This window comes from Cupressus sempervirens, chromosome 9, assembly GCF_028749045.1.
Source record: "Cupressus sempervirens isolate cs-2001-9-10 chromosome 9, ASM2874904v1, whole genome shotgun sequence".
NCBI classification, from domain to species: Eukaryota; Viridiplantae; Streptophyta; class Pinopsida; order Cupressales; family Cupressaceae; genus Cupressus; species Cupressus sempervirens.
This window is the reverse complement of record NC_143126.1, coordinates 712,148,500-712,165,666: the sequence shown is the minus strand read 5'-3', so window position 1 is coordinate 712,165,666 and position 17,167 is coordinate 712,148,500. Positions and strand designations below refer to the sequence as shown.

Sequence of the window (17,167 nt, the reverse complement as noted above, 5' to 3'; positions counted from 1 at the left end):
TCTATTGGAATTCACACCAATGATCAGAATAATGAAATTGCATGGGAAAATGTTTTCGAACAATCACCAACTTGTATTCGTTCACCAAGATCACCTCGTCTCTACATCCTTTTCACCAATTTGGTCTTATAGACTCAAACAACCACCAACCCAACCATTTCCAACCATTTTTTGAATTGGTTAGTCATTGGGTGCAAAGTTGCTTATTTGTTGTCAAAGTTGTCATGAGAAACTTTGTAATGTCCCATTTTTTTGGAGGAGTTAATTATAAAGTAATCAATTAAAAAAATATATATTACAAGGTAACTTTATAAATTAAATAAAAAAAATCTTCTAGAGGTTGCTGGAAGAAGCAGAGAAAAATTAAAAAGGAGGCCGACCTATCACGGAAAAAAGAATAAACAGGCATTGAGGGCTCATTGCCTATCATCAAGTTTTATTATTGAATTTTTGCTGATGTGTGTTGTGGAGCCTAGGGTTTCTGCAAGTAGTCACAATTGGCCATTGAAAACGAAAACTCTCAATTGGTACGCAATTTTGAGGGTGTGAAAGATCACCTGAATTATTGCAACTGTGGGAAGGATATTTCAGTCCTTTCACTTGTGCTTAATTGCTCGTTTGAAGTTTCCAGTGGAGTTGCACTTTCACCATATCATCTTCAGCATTCAGTCTCCACCATTTGATCAATCCAGGTTCTTCATTTCAATTTGTAGTTGCAAAAAGTTCTCAATTGTATACAGCCAGTTAGGGTTTCTCTGTAATATGCTATGTCATAATGTTTTGGTGCTGAAATTTGCCATATCATTTGTAAAAAAACATTTGGTTTTCATTGAATGAATACATTGGCACTATTATTTCTTTTATTTTAGCAGTGTATTAAATTTAGGGTTTTGTTTAGTGGTCTATTGGTACAGGTCATTATAGTGGTATCAGAGCGGTTTCTTGCCAGCCTAATAGGGTTACCCAGCCACCATTTAATTTAGTTTACAAAAGAACCAACATAACTGAGAATATCGCTGAGAGACATTTTCAAAGCCCATCCAGAAGTGTGCAAAATGATGAGACTTTACAGCAACAGGAGAGGCTTCTACAGTCAATAGAGGCATGCACACAAGCAATGATGGTTATGATGCAACATTTGATTGGGGAAAATAGGAGGAATAATCATAATAATGACCAGGATGACAGGAGCATAGCAGGATGACAACATAGGACACGGTCTAGAACAACTACTAGACCCACACATCCTACGTTCAGAGAAGAAACTCCAGCATGCACACCTGATGCTATGGTAACAGATATTGTAGATGAACTCCGACAAGCAAGGAATGAGTAGGATTCATTATCAGAATATGTACAGGATGGATGGACATTTGACAGGTACCTGAACTATAGAGCTACCAAGTAGAAGCAAGTAGATAAACATAGTGAGTTGCAACAGGTCACCAACAAGTTGGTATTACCCACATTTGATGGCAGTGGAAAAATGTCTGCTCGTGCTTGGATTCATAAGGTGGATACTTTCCTATCTTTGAAGATGATGACATAATTTGAAGCACTCAAGTATGCCACTTTACACTTAGATGGGGCAGCACATGATTGGTGGACACATGGCATGATCACATTGCAACACAATCAGGTAACCACTTATCGGGAGTTTGTGGATAGATTGATAGAAAGATTTGATAAAAAAATCCTGAAGTTTATTTCCAGGAGTTAGCCCAGTTGAGACAATCAGGAGGCTTAGAACAATTTATCAATGACTTCCAGAAGCTTGCAGTGATGGTGCCTGACATTTCAGAAAGGAGGCTAGTCATTTTATTCATAGAGGGATTAACTGAACCACTCAAGGGGTGGGTAAAGGCCTTTGATCCTCCTACATTACAGGAAGCCATGAAGAAAGCCCGCAGTATGGTACTTGCAGCTCCAGCAAACCGGTTTAGTTCAAAGAGTTCTTCATCATTTAGAGATAACAAAGGGGAATTCAGCAAGGGTAAAGAGAAGGTTAGTGACTCAAAAGACAAGCAGCTGCACCTTGGGATAAGGAAACACTTAATGACCTGCATAGGAAGAAGCTATGCTTCTTTTGCAGAGGTCCCTATGAGTTTGGTCATGATTGTCCTATGAAGCCTAAGGGGAAGGCTAACCGAGCGATGTGGGCTTATTACGAAGGTTCAGATTCAGACATCTCAGAGCACCATGATGAGGATCCTGATGAGGCAGACGGTGAACAAGTGGTAGATAGTGCTAAGAAAAAAGAGGCTCTAGAGATACATTTACAAGAGGCACGTTTGTCTAGTATTCAAAGAGAGGGACCTTTCAGATTTTGGGGAGTCTTGGCAGGACAAAAGATTATTACTCTTTTGGATACAGGTGCCACACGTAATTTCATTGATGCACGATTTGTGGAGAGGTGCGGACTTATTACTAAGGAGTTCGAGGGACTGAGAGTTAAGGTAGCTGATGGATATACTCTTCATTGTGATAGGACGGTGCGAGATCTACCTTTGCGCCTGAACAACTATGAGTTTAAGGCAAACTATCATGTGGTCAACATGGGTGACATGGACATAGTACTTGGGATGCAATGGCTACATTCTTTGAAGGAGGTTACCCTGAGATTGGAGGATATGGAGATACAATTCGTGGTGGATGGTAGGACTCGTGTGTTGAAGGCTATCCGTAATGGTGATGTCAGGACTATCTCATTTAGGCAGTTGGAGAGATTAGCCAAACATAATAATATAGAGTGGATGGCAATATGCGCTTTGATGCCTACCCAAGAGGGGCAACATAAGACTGAATATCATCTAGATATTCAGAAATTGAGAATCAAGTATGGGAAGGTATTCAGTGAGATTCCACCAGGCAGGCCACCAGACAGAGGTATTGAGCACATTATCGAGTTGGAGGAAGCTGCTAAGCCTATCATGATCACACCATACCGGCACCCAAAACGACTCAAAGATGAGATCGAGAGGACCATTAACGAGTTGCTAGCAATGGGGCACATCAGACCAAGTAAGTCACCCTTTGCATCTTCTGTTGTTTTGGTAAAAAAGGATGGTACTCTACGAATGTGTATTGATTACAGGGTGTTGAATAAGAGAACTATAAAGAACAAATATCCCATCCCACGCATCGATGAGCTGATAGACGAATTGCATGGGGCTTGTTATTTCACAAAAATTGATTTGAGATCAGGCTATCACCAGATCAGAGTTCGAGAGCAGGATATTGAAAAAACTACTTTTAGATGTCATTATAGGCATTTCGAGTTTGTAGTCATGCCTTTTGGTTTGACTAATGCACTTGCCACTTTTCAGTCCACTATGAACAAGGTCTTCCACCATCAGTTGAGGAAATTTGTGCTAGTGTTCTTTGATGATATTTTGATCTATAGCAGGACATGGCAGGAACATTTAGAGCACTTGGAGACAGTATTAAGCATTTTACAAAGCGAGTCCTTGTATGCCAAGGAGTCCAAATGTGATTTGGGGATGACAGAATTGTTGTATCTTGGACACATCATTAGTACGGAAGGAGTGCGAATGGATCCTGAAAAGATCCATGCTATTGTTGATTGGCCACCACCAGAGAACCTTACACAGTTAAGAGGGTTCCTTGGTCTATGTGGATTCTATAGCAGGTTTGCTAGTGGCTACTCACGACATGCAGCACCCATGACAGATTTGCTGAAGAAAGGGGCATTTGTGTGGACTAGTGAGGCACAGGAGTGTTTTATGTGGTTCAAGGAAATAATGACTACATACCGAGTATTAGCATTACCTAATTTCACAAAGCCATTTGAGCTTCAATGTGATGCTTCTGGAGAGGGAGTTGGTGCTATACTCATGCAGGACAAGCATCCTATAGCTTATGAGAGTAGGAAACTCAGAGGGGCTGAGAGATCATTCAGCATATATGATAAGGAGATGTTGGCCATCATGCATGCCTTGGCCAAATTCAGACAGTATCTTGTGGGCAGCAAATTTTGTATTAAAACTGATCATAATAGTTTGAAGCACTTTTTGGGACAGCGGGACCTGAATGATCGTCAACAAAAGTGGGTGAGTAAGTTACAGGCATATGATTTTGATATCACATATATTAAGGGGACACAAAATATTGTTGCAGATGCTTTATCCTGTAGGCCACACCTCACTTCTATGATTCAAATATCAGAGCATTGGCGACGCTTGATTGTAGCAGAATATGCCAAAGACACGTGGGCCTCTGCTATAGTGGAGGGGACAACAATCGACACCAGATACACTCTCATAGATGATTTGATCATTTACAAGAACAGGATTTACTTAGTCCTAGGATCAAAAGTGAAGCAGTTGATTTTTAGAGCATTCCATAATTCACCTACAGTAGGCCATCCTGGTTATTTCAAGACTTATAGGTTAGTACAGGAACGGTTCACTTGGAAGGGACTTAAGGCTGATGTTTTGCAGTATGTGCGTGAGTGTCATGTTTTTCAGCAGAACAAACAAGAGCACACTTATCCAGCAGGGCTCCTCCAGCCACTTTCTATTCCTGACAGGAAGTGGGAGTGCATCTCTATGGATTTTATTACGGGCTTGCCTAGGGCCCAAGGGCGCGATTGTATCTATGTGGTGGTGGATAGGCTGACAAAATATGCTCACTTCTTCCCTATCGCTACTACATACTCAGCAACTCAAGTGGCAGAGGTCTTCTTCAGGGAGATTTTTAGATTACACGGTTTGCCTCGGAGCATTGTGAATGACAGGGACAGCCGCTTCATGAGTCACTTTTGGCAGGAGATATTTTGGTTGTATGGCACTGAGCTTACACCTAGTACCAGTTATCACCCACAGACTGATGGCCAAACAGAGATTGTAAACAAATGGGTGGAAGGGTATTTGAGGAATTATGTGGCAGATCAACAGCGACCTTGGGTCAGATGGATATATCTCTGTGAGTATTGTTACAATACTACATATCATATGACTATACAAATGACACCCTTCATGGCACTTTACGGTTATGAGGCACCTAGTTTCTTAGATTTGTTGTTGGGAGACAGTCGAGTACCTCGTGCAAGTGAACTATTACAGGAAAGTAAGGATATAGTTGCTACTCTCAGAGACAACATTGCTAGAGCTCAGAACCAGCAAAAACAGTGTGCAGACAAGAAGAGGACTGAGTGTAGTTTTGAGGTAAATGATATGGTTTACCTCATGTTGCAGCCATATAAGCAGTCCAAGGGGAGAGGGAAGCGGATAATGAAGCAGCCCTACAGCGGCCCCTACCCTGATAAAGGTACTGCTCTGATACCACTAATGAAGGTACGGCTCTGATACCACTTGATGAAGGTACGCTCTGATACCACTGACAAAGGTACACTCCGATACCACTGACAAAGGGCCACACCACCCTTACCAACTCATGACAAAGAATGCAACAAGATCTCTCAAGATCCAATCCAAACCCAAGCTAGCCCAGATCCACACTCTGGTAGAAAGCTCTGAGATCTCAACTTGTGCTCGCAAGCCACCAAGCAACCTCCTTGTTTCTAAACCGCAGTCACTAGCTCTTCTCACAAACTTAATCCAAGATCCAAGTGTAAACTGCCTCACATTCGGCGCTTTGTCTACACACTCACAATTCCATCACAATCCTGCTGTAAACTGCCTCACATTCGGCGCTCTGTCCACAAACTCGGGAAAACTCACTCTTCACTTCCTCCTTCTCTTTAACACTTTGAAGCCTTCCAAGCTTTCCAAGTTTCCACTCCTCAAGCTACTCCTTGAGCTTCTCCTTGAGCTTCTACTCCTCGAGCTTCCCCTTGAGCTTCTACTCCTCGAGCTTCCCCTTGAGCTTCTCCTTCTCAAGCTTCCCCTTGAGCTTGATTTAGAAATGCTCATATGCCTTGCTTAAATAGGCACTTACCACCCCATGCATGACTTATCCACAACCTTCTAGAATTCCTCCACAACCTTCTACAACTTTCACAACTTTCTACAATATTCATAACTTTCTAAAATTCTACCCACATACCTCGATAAATGGAATGACAACCAATTATTTTTTATGTTTTTCTATTATGCCACCCATGCACCTCGAAAATAGAAATCCTCTTTTTCTTTCTTTTCTCCTTTTTCCCCTTTTTATTTTTTTATTATTTCTCCTCTAATTTTTGTCACTTTCTCTCTCCTCTAGATTTTTTTTTTTTTTCCCAATAATTTTTTTTTTTTTTTTTTCCAATAATTTTTCATTCAAGATGCTCCTGCATCAGACTCCCCCGATAGATAGAAAAGTGTGTCCCACACTTTGACGCCAAAAGTAAGATCTACCACCATCTTCATCTTTACCAAAGGTTTCCACTTCAATAGGGACAACAAAACCACCATGCAAATCTTCCACATCTGCATTACTCTATCAAACACCAAAATCTCAACCATCCAATCAGCATGCTCACTCTCAGGAACAAACTGAACATAATTCTTCATTACCGAACTCCCATTCACATCAACAACTAGTGAATCCATACCAGCAATAACAAGCTCCACATCAGCAGCCACATGTAGATTTCCATCAACACATGCCAAACTCTCAACACCAGCAACCTCATTGCTCACAACAAGATGCTCTGCAATACATAACTCACCTCCAACAACTGGATCATCCACGACTGAGTGCTCCACAATCTCCATGTCAGACTCAACCAATTGATCATGAAAACCAACATCTGTCCCAACATCAACAACATTAGAAATATCTTCAACAACAATCTCTAGTTGCTCTGCAGGTTCTGCATCAAGCTCCACAAACTGATCAGCAAAACCATCCTCTTCCACCTTGACCTTCTTAGCTTGATTAGCCAATCTAGCATCCAACCGAGAAATCATCTTAGAAAAATTCCTCTCCACTATATCATGGATTTTGGCAATCATCTTAGGGTCCAATCCTCTTGGAGCCATCTTCCAAGATCTTCGTAAACCCTCTGTAACAAATCCTTCCTACACTCCTTGTGACAACCAAATTGTTTGCAAGTCAGATCGCAACCTGCCACCTCGCACGAACAATTAGGAACCACATCACAAGTCTAGGACAACAGATTTGCAATCTACCAACTCCGATAAACTTTTCCCAACCAAGGTCCTGGTACAAACTGCTTCACTCTTCGGCGATCTGCTTGTACACTCAGGAAAACCTGCTCTGATAAACTTCACCCAACCAAGGTCTTGGTACAAACTGCCTCACACTTCGGCGATCTGCTTGTACACTCAGGAACTCCTGCTCTGATACCACTGATAAAGGTACTACTCTGATACCACTAATGAAGGTACGGCTCTGATACCACTTGATGAAGGTACGCTCTGATACCACTGACAAAGGTACACTCTGATACCACTGACAAAGGGCCACACCACCCTTACCAGCTCATGACAAAGAATGCAACAAGATCTCTCAAGATCCAATCCAAACCCAAGCTAGCCCAGATCCACACTCTGGTAGAAAGCTCTGAGATCTCAACTTGTGCTCGCAAGCCACCAAGCAACCTCCTTGTTTCTAAACCGCAATCACTAGCTCTTCTCACAAACTTAATCCAAGATCCAAGTGTAAACTGCCTCACATTCGGCGCTCTGTCTACACACTCACAATTCCATCACAATCCTGCTGTAAACTGCCTCACATTCGGCGCTTTGTCCACAGACTCAGGAAAACTCACTCTTCACTTCCTCCTTCTCTTTAACACCTTGAAGCCTTCCAAGCTTTCCAAGTTTCCACTCCTCAAGCTACTCCTTGAGCTTCTCCTTGAGCTTCTACTCCTCCAGCTTCCCCTTGAGCTTCTCCTTCTCAAGCTTCCCCTTGAGCTTGATTTAGAAATGCTCATATGCCTTGCTTAAATAGGCACTTACCACCCCATGCATGACTTATCCACAACCTTCTAGAATTCCTCCACAACCTTCTACAACTTCCACAACTTTCTACAATATTCATAACTTTCTAGAATTCTACCCACATACCTCGATAAATGGAATGACAACCATTTATTTTTTATTTTTTTCTATTATGCCACCCATGCACCTCGAAAATAGAAATCCTCTTTTTCTTTCTTTTCTCCTTTTTCCCCTTTTTATTTTTTTATTATTTCTCCTCTAATTTTCGTCACTTTCTCTCTCCTCCAGTTTTTTTTTTTTTTTTCAATTTTTTTTTTTTCCAATAATTTTTCATTCAAGATGCTCCTGCATCATACCCCTTACTTACATACGTCACATGGGGCAGGGTCGCATGTTACGTCTAGAATATGTAACCCCCTACCCCCCCTATATATTGAAGGGCGTGTAAGGGTTCGAGCCGTTCCCGGGCCCCTACTATGGCAAAGGGGGACTAGCGTAATTTATATAGTTGCTGATTTGATTCACTTCTTAATGAACTAGAAACTCCGCTGCTCCCGTTGCCGAGACCGTCGGTTAGGAGAGGAGGGTAGGGGTGGGGAATGAACACTGTTCTGCTAATGGGGATGGCCCATAAAATTTTAGGCGACTCAACCATAAGAAGGGAATTGATTGATTGCCCTTCAAATATACGGGGCGATGCAGCAGCAGGGTGGATGCAGGGCTGTTCCTCCCTCGATATGCATGCAGGGTGGGCCCCAACTATTATTAACCCCAATGCCCCACAATTCTATAGGCGGTGGTGGACAACTCGGCAGACGACATTTCAGTAGTTGCCTGCCTAACTGATTGATTAGTCGGATTCAATACCTCTAATGCCTTCTGGTGCATGCATGCAGAGGTAGATTATCGTCGTGTTGGCCCCTAGAATGGCAATAGGACCCCCTCCCCACAATCTCTCAAGAAGAGTGGTACAAAGAAACTCAAGCCACGCTATTATGGACCATTCAAGATCATCAAATGAGTTGGTGAGGTGGCTTATGAGTTGGAGCTTCCCACAAATAGTAGAGTGCACAATGTGTTTCATGTATCACGCCTCAAAAAGGTGTTGGGTCAGAATGTGATGCCTTCTGCAGTATTACCTCTCTTGGATGGTGAGGGGAAATTGATCTTAGTGCCAGAATCCATTCTGGATAGTAGAGAGAAGCAGCTTCGCTAGAAAGTAATCAGAGAGTATCTAGTTAAGTGGAAAGATTTACCTATTGAAGATGCTACTTGGGAGGGAGAAGTGATTTTGCAGCATCCAGCATTAAGATAGCTTGAGGCCAAGCAATTTTAGGAGGGGCGGACCTGTAATGTCCCATTTTTTTGGAGTTAATTATAAAGTTATCAATTAAAAATATATATTACAAGGTAACTTTATAAATTAAATAAAAAAAATCTTCTAGAGGTTGCCGGAAGAAGCGGAGAAAAATTAAAAAGGAGGCCGACCTATCAAGGAAAAAAGAATAAATAGGCATTGAGGGCTCATTGCCTATCATCAAGTTTTATTATTGAATTTTTGCTGATGTGCGTTGTAGAGCCTAGGGTTTCTGCAAGTAGTCACAATTGGCCATTGAGAACGAAAACTCTCAATTGGTACGCAATTTCGAGGGTGTGAAAGATCACCTGAATTATTGCAACTGTGGGAAGGATATTTCAGTCCTTTCACTTGTGCTTAATTGCTGGTTTGGAGTTTCCAGTGGAGTTGCACTTTCACCATATCATCTTCAGCATTCAGTCTCCACCATTTGATCAATCCAGGTTCTTCATTTCAATCTGTAGTTGCAACAAGTTCTTAATTGTATACAGCCAGTTAGGGTTTCTCTGTAATGTGCTATGTCATAATGTTTTGGTGCTGAAATTTGCCATATCATTTGTAAAAAAAATTTGGTTTTCATTGAATGAATACATTGGCACTATTATTTCTTTTATTTTAGCAATGTATTAAATTTAGGGTTTTGTTTAGTGGCCTATTGGTACGGGTCATTACAAACTTTTACAACTTTTTGACAAGAAATGCAAATTTGCTTAGAACCTATCCAAGATGATTGAAAATGGTCTAGAATGACCCATGAAGACATCAAATACATCAAAACACTTTCCTACCATCTTGGAGTGGTCGCTAACCAACTTCAACCACCAAGACCTAAATGCTTTAGAATGCCCTATACATAACAATTTGGCTTATTGAGCCTTATTATAATGAGAGATCACATGGGACCTTATTACAACTTAGAAAAGTTCCAGGACCCTTTTTGAGTCCTTAGGTGTTACAACTTCGGTGCTTTGCAACACTTTCATACACTTATCTAGATTTTTCTACATGAACTAACGTGATCTAAGTCACCCTATGACATGCCTATCTAGCTTTTGCTACGTGTATTGACGTGATCTAAATCTCCCTATTACATGCCTATCTAGCTTTTTCTATGCATATTAGTGCATGTCTAAGCCGCCCTATCACATACCTATCTAACTTTTGCTATGCATGTTGGCACACTATCAAAAGCCACCCTATCGTACAATTGCCTAGCTTTCGTCACTTCTTGTGACACACCATCAATATCACTACATCGTATGGTTATCTGGCATGACACAGCTTGCCTCCCATATTACCATGTCATCAATGGTCTTTGTCTACAAATTGTCTTCATCATCTGGTATGTTCACCTATAGCTTGCATGTTAGATGTGACTCAAAAATAATTTAGGGTTTTCTAGCTGGGGGCAACCCTATGAAACGAAATCCATTAGGCCTTCCATTTTTTTCCACCACCCATTCAAAATCTTGGCCATGAAACCTAAACAACCCAAGACACATGCATGCCATGGAGATGTCTAGACTCTGCACATTGCGGACTTGTCCCATGAATCAGTATACGTGCAAAGTTGTTGAGGCGTTAAACATTGCCAACCTGAAATGTAACGAGTGATTACTCTACCAACCATCGCCTAGATTCAAATTTGACCATTATATCTCCAGTTTTTACCTCATTTGGCCTCTATGCTTCTTCACACACTCTACACACTTCTTGGTTCCCTTTTCGCCCTCCAATTCCATTTTCTTGACTCTACACATATACAAGTTATTCACTACATTCTTATGCTTCATACCACAGTTGAATAGCTTGTTCATTATCTCTCATTGGTTTTTTCTTTTAGTCCGTCAATCTTGGCTTAGTTCTTGTGAAAAGGAGTCTCTCAATAAATCCTTACTAGTGTTTGATAGCACATCACTTTATCTTGATCATATGCTTGCTATTTAGCTATTGTATATTGTTTGTCGATTATCATCGTTAATTATCTATCACCGATTGTCTATCTAACTATTGTGGAGGTAGAAACATTAAAGTAGGGACTTGACTGGGGCAAGTCTCCAAACAATCCCAACACTTGTTCCCGTTTGTGTGTGCAGATTCATTGAAAGGAGAAGATTGTAGAGCAGCTTCTTGGTTTTCCCAACTTTCACTAGAGGTTGTAAGTTCTTCATTCTCCTTGTCCTTGTGTTTCCACTAACCTACTGGTTTTGTTATTCCATTCACATTCTAATGTTAGTTACATTATATTTTGTTATTTTTCTTGGGTTTTGTGCCATATTTTGCACTTTCTATATGAGACAAACACGCACTATACGGTCATCTCATACCCACACCCACGCATGTGTCCTAGGTAGTGAGCTCACGGAGTTCAATACTCTGGCTCTATAGTGTACTTTTTTAGTTGTCATTATTAGAATTAGTTCAAATTAGCAATTAGTACTAAGTAGATATTAAAGTTACTCTCATATTTAATCTTTTATTTCATTAAGTCTCTTTATTATATCTAGTGTCGGGATCACCTAGCTCACCAAAGTGCAAGTAGAAGTGAAGTGGGTAATATCCCCGATTTAGCAGGTTCCTAGATTTTTAATTTGTCAGCTGCGATCCCCATCAGTTGACATTCGGTTTTGGGGGTCTTTGATATGGATATGCTATTTTTGGACTTACTATTTTTAGTAAGTCACTTCTGGCCAGTTCCTATTTTGGTCAAGGCAGTTCTGACATTGTTGGGTACTTATCATTCTGCTTTTGGGCTTTGGGCAAATTAATCTGATGAAGTCATGGTTATTGCAATTAATTCCAAACTCAATGATTATTTAATGCGCTTTATATTATAAAGTAAGTGGACTTTATATTATAAAGGGATGCTTAAGTGAGAAGTGTCAAGATGAAGCCAGGTTGCACAAAATCTTATAAATATGACTTCATTCGAAAAGAAAAGCACCTTGAATATTATAAAATTTCTTGTGCACCTGGCTGAGGGTTTCTTCTGAATTCTGAAAGTTCTGTGATATTGTCATTGGCAATTGTGCTGAAGTATTCAATTGCCCATTTTCCCTACTATTTAATCTGTGCCTATGGGAAATTCGTTGCTGGTAGTATTCTGTGGATGTGAGAAGAGAAATCATTGAAATATTCTTGACAAATATCTAGTGTTGAAGTAGTTCGAAATTGAGACATTACTGAACACTGATTTATCACTGCTAGGCAGCATTTTGATTCTCGTTTGCACAATTGGCAATCTCTGAGCCAAATCGTGACTATAGAGGCTGGGCAGCAAGTGGATCCAAAGCCATCTCCCTGACCCACAACTCCCATTATAGCCCAGAATTAATAATTACAGGGCCTGCGATTTTATGTTTATGAACTGCAATCTAATTTGGGTCCAGCATTTCAATATTTTGAGGGGGCGGCAATCAACTTGACAAGCGGCTAATACATTTTGGTGGTCCTGCGATTTTGTATTATGCTGGTTCTTCAATTCCCAGGCACACGTGATTGAAGATTCAGTTGGAGATTGCTGGGCTATGTGCTGCCGTCATATCCAGGTTCTACATTGTCATTTGTAATTGTTATTTATATGCAATTAAGCAATCAGGACTCAGGAGAGGGCATCAATTTATGGTTTTTTGGAATATTGGTTACACTGAAAGTTCTTGCAAATGAAACTGGAAATCCATTGTGTGAGCCTTATTTATTTTTAATTATTTATATATGCAATTCTGTTATATCATAAAAACCAAAAAAATCAGTTTGCTCTTCAGCATTCCAATTAGAAGCTAGTTCAGGTCTTTACAAGGTGGCACAAGGGATTGTTTATCCCTCGAGATTTTAATCAGTCTTGAGGTCAGTAAACTTTTTCTTCTCAACACTACCAGACTAAGTTATGATTGGTTGTGAGATGGAAAGCTCCAACTCGGGACATTACAAAGGAACTCCACTAATGGGATTTCTTATATCATATGATTGAGTTGATGTTCCTAACCCTAGTTGGAAAGATATGTTTTATGGATTATGTTGGAATTGTAATTTAGGGCAAAATCTAGGTCATTAAAAAAGGAAGCATTACAGGCACTTAGGAATTAAGTCAAGCAAACTGAATATTCAGACCTAAAACTCCTTTTCAATTAGCAATAAGTCAAGACTCAAATATATAAAAGAAAGAAATAAACAGTCAAATTTATTTCATGTCCAATGTTGATTAATTTTTACAACTCAAAACAAGTGGGGCATATGGCATACAACATTTCACATAGAAATAATATACAAATGCATAATTTCCAAAGATCCACTTGGACCTCATATACTTTGAACACAGTTTAATTTGCTTGTGCTGAGGTCCTAACAGGACTAGAAAAGTAATGATCTTGCTATAATAGAATTCATCAATTAGGGATAGCATGATTTGTTATGGGTGGAAGTCAGTGGTGTAAAACAAACATAATTCCACAGGGAATTTTCGATCAAGATAGCTCGACTTCTATTATTACAGACACAAGCACATGCTATGTTCAGAATTCTCTTTTCTGGTTGTATAGCCATGTTCAACACCTCATTACAATGTTAAACTACTTATATGTTTTAAAGCAAGAAATTTTACCTTAAAAAGAGCTATCACAATTGAGAAGAAGCACATGAAAGCCGTAGCAAATATCAAAGGCTTGGTTAAAATTGCTGTTCTCTTGTATACAAAACTCTGAAAAGTTTGAATAGGAGAATTTTTAGTAGGCAACTCCTGGTACTGTTTCTGATAAGAGAACATAGAATGATTTCTAGAATAGGAATCTTCAACCTTAGAATGCTAGAAAGATGAGATAATAGAAAAGAACATTTAGATTATCTCAAGATTTTTTGAAGGATTTATAAGAGAAATCGTCCATTTTTACCTGCATGTGCAAGTAAAAAGCAAGTTGAACTACAATTGCTCTCACACATAATATGCAGCTGGCAGCAGCAACAGCAGATCGTTTCCATCTTAAAAATGGAAGCTGATACAAAATTAAATTACCAAGTAAGGCAGAGAACAAGAATGGTTTATTCCAATTATGCATAAATGCAAATTCCAACATTGTCTAAATCCTGCCAAAAATATTCTCAAAAATTGATGGCTAAAAAACTTCAGATGTCCACCCCAGTTATCAAATGTCTAATGAATTGAAAAACTAATAATAGTCATAATTGATATGTGAACAAGAGATCTCACATCAGTTGAATATGCAGTTCCCAGGACTAGGCTGACAGAGAGTGCCCAAAGTAAAGGTGCTGATCCAACCATTACTCCAATACCTAGACTCTGCATCATTGGATATTTTCAGGATTTAAACTTGTTAAAAGCATTCCCCAGTTGCATCTAATATATAACACCTCAAATGTTAGTTATGATATGCTTCTCATTCTCAAATTCTCTTACCAAATGGTGGAAGATGAAGAAGCAAATAAAAACACCAGCCATTATTTTAGAAGGTAATATGATGATATAATAATATCTTTGATTTCCATTAAAATAGTTTCTACAAGGTGCAAAGCTAGTTTTTTATTAACAAGCCACAAACCCATCATACACATGCAAGAACTTCCAGGCATGCATTTGTTGATATCCAGGCAGAAAATGACTGCATTAGTTATGAGTCATGACATTATACATCAACAATGAAATTTTAAATCTCTGATAACCTACAAGAGTAAATAGTGTTCTAAATAGGTGTTTTGGATTTCAAGAAAATAAAAGGTCATAACTATCAAAAAAGAGTAAACTAATGAACATGGAACCATTTCTTAATATTGGCCTTCAAAGTTATAGAGGCAAAACACAATTACTTACTGTCCCTGTTGGAAATATTGCATCATGGGATGCATATAACAATTATTTCGTAGGTTTGTGTTGATGTCAGTTTTTTACCACTACATAACATATAGCAATTTTATAACGCACAATTCCTCTCTTGAAAAGTTAATGCTCATGAAGACATAAGCAAAACTCCAATGTTCCTTACACCTATGGATACTAACTCAGTTATCGATGTGATTTGCTAGTAATCATGTAGGCGGCCTTACACTATTTCTTTGAGGACAACTTGGACTTTTGGTGGGATGGTGGTGACGATGGTTTTGTATGGGTTCCAGATGATGTTGATGGAAATGGTGATGGTGATGAAGGATGAATGTTCTAATGACTTATGCCTTCCTAACCTTCTCCTTGAAAACTCCAAATACTATACTACTTGCTATTCTACTCCTACTCGTGTGAATGGAAAGATTAGCAAATGGATGGGGATCAAATCTAATGAAAGCTAATCGGCAGCTCTACCTCCATAGATGCAATGATTCAAAGGAAAAGAACTAGTTTATCGCACAAGGCTTCCCAACAAGCTGCTAGGATGCTAGTGGCCTAGTTATAGATCCCTATCAAACATCCACTAATACTACCATGCAACTATCCATCTACTCTTCTCTCTATTTAACAACTTGAAATGAAATCTATTTTAACAACTTCAAAGAAAATCTTATTCTAACTATTGGAAGTAGAAACCATGCAACAATACCAAAAGTTCTTAATCACCATGCAAGTCACAACAATGAGAAAGAAAAGCAATTTTGGCATTATCTTAGCAACAATTTTCTCTGACCCTTTACAAATGAGAGCGAATGGCCTTATATAGAGGCCAAATTTACAACCGACGGTAGAGATAAAAAGCCAAAACCAACGTTCCAGATTGGATCCTAGAAACCCTAATTAGGGTTGCCACCCATTGGCCAATGAGAAGACGCCACCTCATCAATAGACCAATGAAAAAAAGGAAAAGTGGCAACCAATGAGAAGGCACCAAAATGGTAGCCAATCAAAATTAGACACTTGTCCTATCCAAGAAGAAAGAGAAATTGCCACTTGGGCTTACATCAAATGATCTTCTAATATAAATCTCCCTTTTTCTTTCATCCTTTTAGCCAAGGCAGTGAACTTAGCTAGCCTTTCATTGACTTCCTCCATGGGAGGGCAAGGTGTATGCTTCACCTTGAGCTCAGCTGAATTCATCCTGTTGATTGCTCCTTGTAGTGTCTTCTCATAGTCCTTCTCATATTCCTTGGCATATCCGATAAAGGCATTGAAGGAGGCAAGGGTGCCCAAATGTTTCTTCTTGATAGCAACCTTCCCTAACTCATCCAATCTTGATCCCAACTCTGTCTCATTAATGCTCTGCTCTTTGATATCTTCAAAATCAAGTGCCGCCCCAACGTCGCTCATCATCGTTGAAATGGAAGTGTCAACGCCCAGGCAGTGCTATGCAATCGCATTCTATATTTCCTCCAATGTTCTCAATCTGGTAGTCAAGCCAACAAACCAAGATTCAACCGTACTCAATACTCCTTCATCAACCAACTTGGCCCTTTCCAAATATTTTTCTGGTAGCCCAATGAATGTTTGTAGCTTGGGAATAGCTAAATCCTTGACTAGAAGGAAATCTCTCCACTCTACTTAAAATATTCTAGATTTGTCTCTAACAGTCACTAATGACCGAAATGTCGAGATAAAGGAAGGTAAGAAATTTCACTCGTCTTGGATTGTATCATGGATCCAATCCTTGACTTCCATGCAACTGAGCCAATATCTCTTCTATGTTGCTCCCGCTGTCTTGAGGAAGGGCTGTCTGGTGCAACTATTGGATAGGCTTGCAATCTCTCTAATATTTGTTCTCGGCCTCCAACTTTATGATCCTTTTATTTGCCTTCCTCAACCTTTCTCTGATTGAAATTATACCCTCCTAGATCTCCTCACATTCTATGTCATCTATGTTTCTTCCCAAGTTCTGCTCTAGTATTTCATATTCCTGACCTGCAATCTCATCCAATGCCTTGTTAACTGTTGGTATAGCATTTTGAACCTTCCGATGACCATCACCGTCGCTCCTAATCACCTTTGCCACTGTTTTTGCCATTC

The 17,167-nt window shown here is 39.7% G+C and overlaps 1 protein-coding gene across 4 annotated transcripts in view; it reads right to left on the bottom strand.

Moving 5' to 3' along the window:
* LOC149540703 (putative homogentisate phytyltransferase 1, chloroplastic) overlaps positions 1–17,167 on the bottom strand; it is a 137,973-nt gene that overhangs the window by 56,828 nt on the left and 63,978 nt on the right. For 3 of the 4 annotated variants that reach the window (XR_016356430.1, XM_089801802.1, XM_089801803.1), the window contains exons 7-9: positions 14,435–14,524; positions 14,118–14,219; positions 13,832–13,927 (exon numbers count right to left, since the gene is read on the bottom strand). Coding sequence is in view for 3 of the 4 variants with exons in the window: in XM_089801802.1 (XP_089657928.1) it covers positions 13,832–13,927; positions 14,118–14,219; positions 14,435–14,524 (288 nt within the window). In the remaining variant the exon portion in view is untranslated. The remainder of the gene's footprint in view (positions 1–13,831; positions 13,928–14,117; positions 14,220–14,434; positions 14,525–17,167) is intronic. The other variant, XM_089801804.1, reaches the window with a different exon arrangement.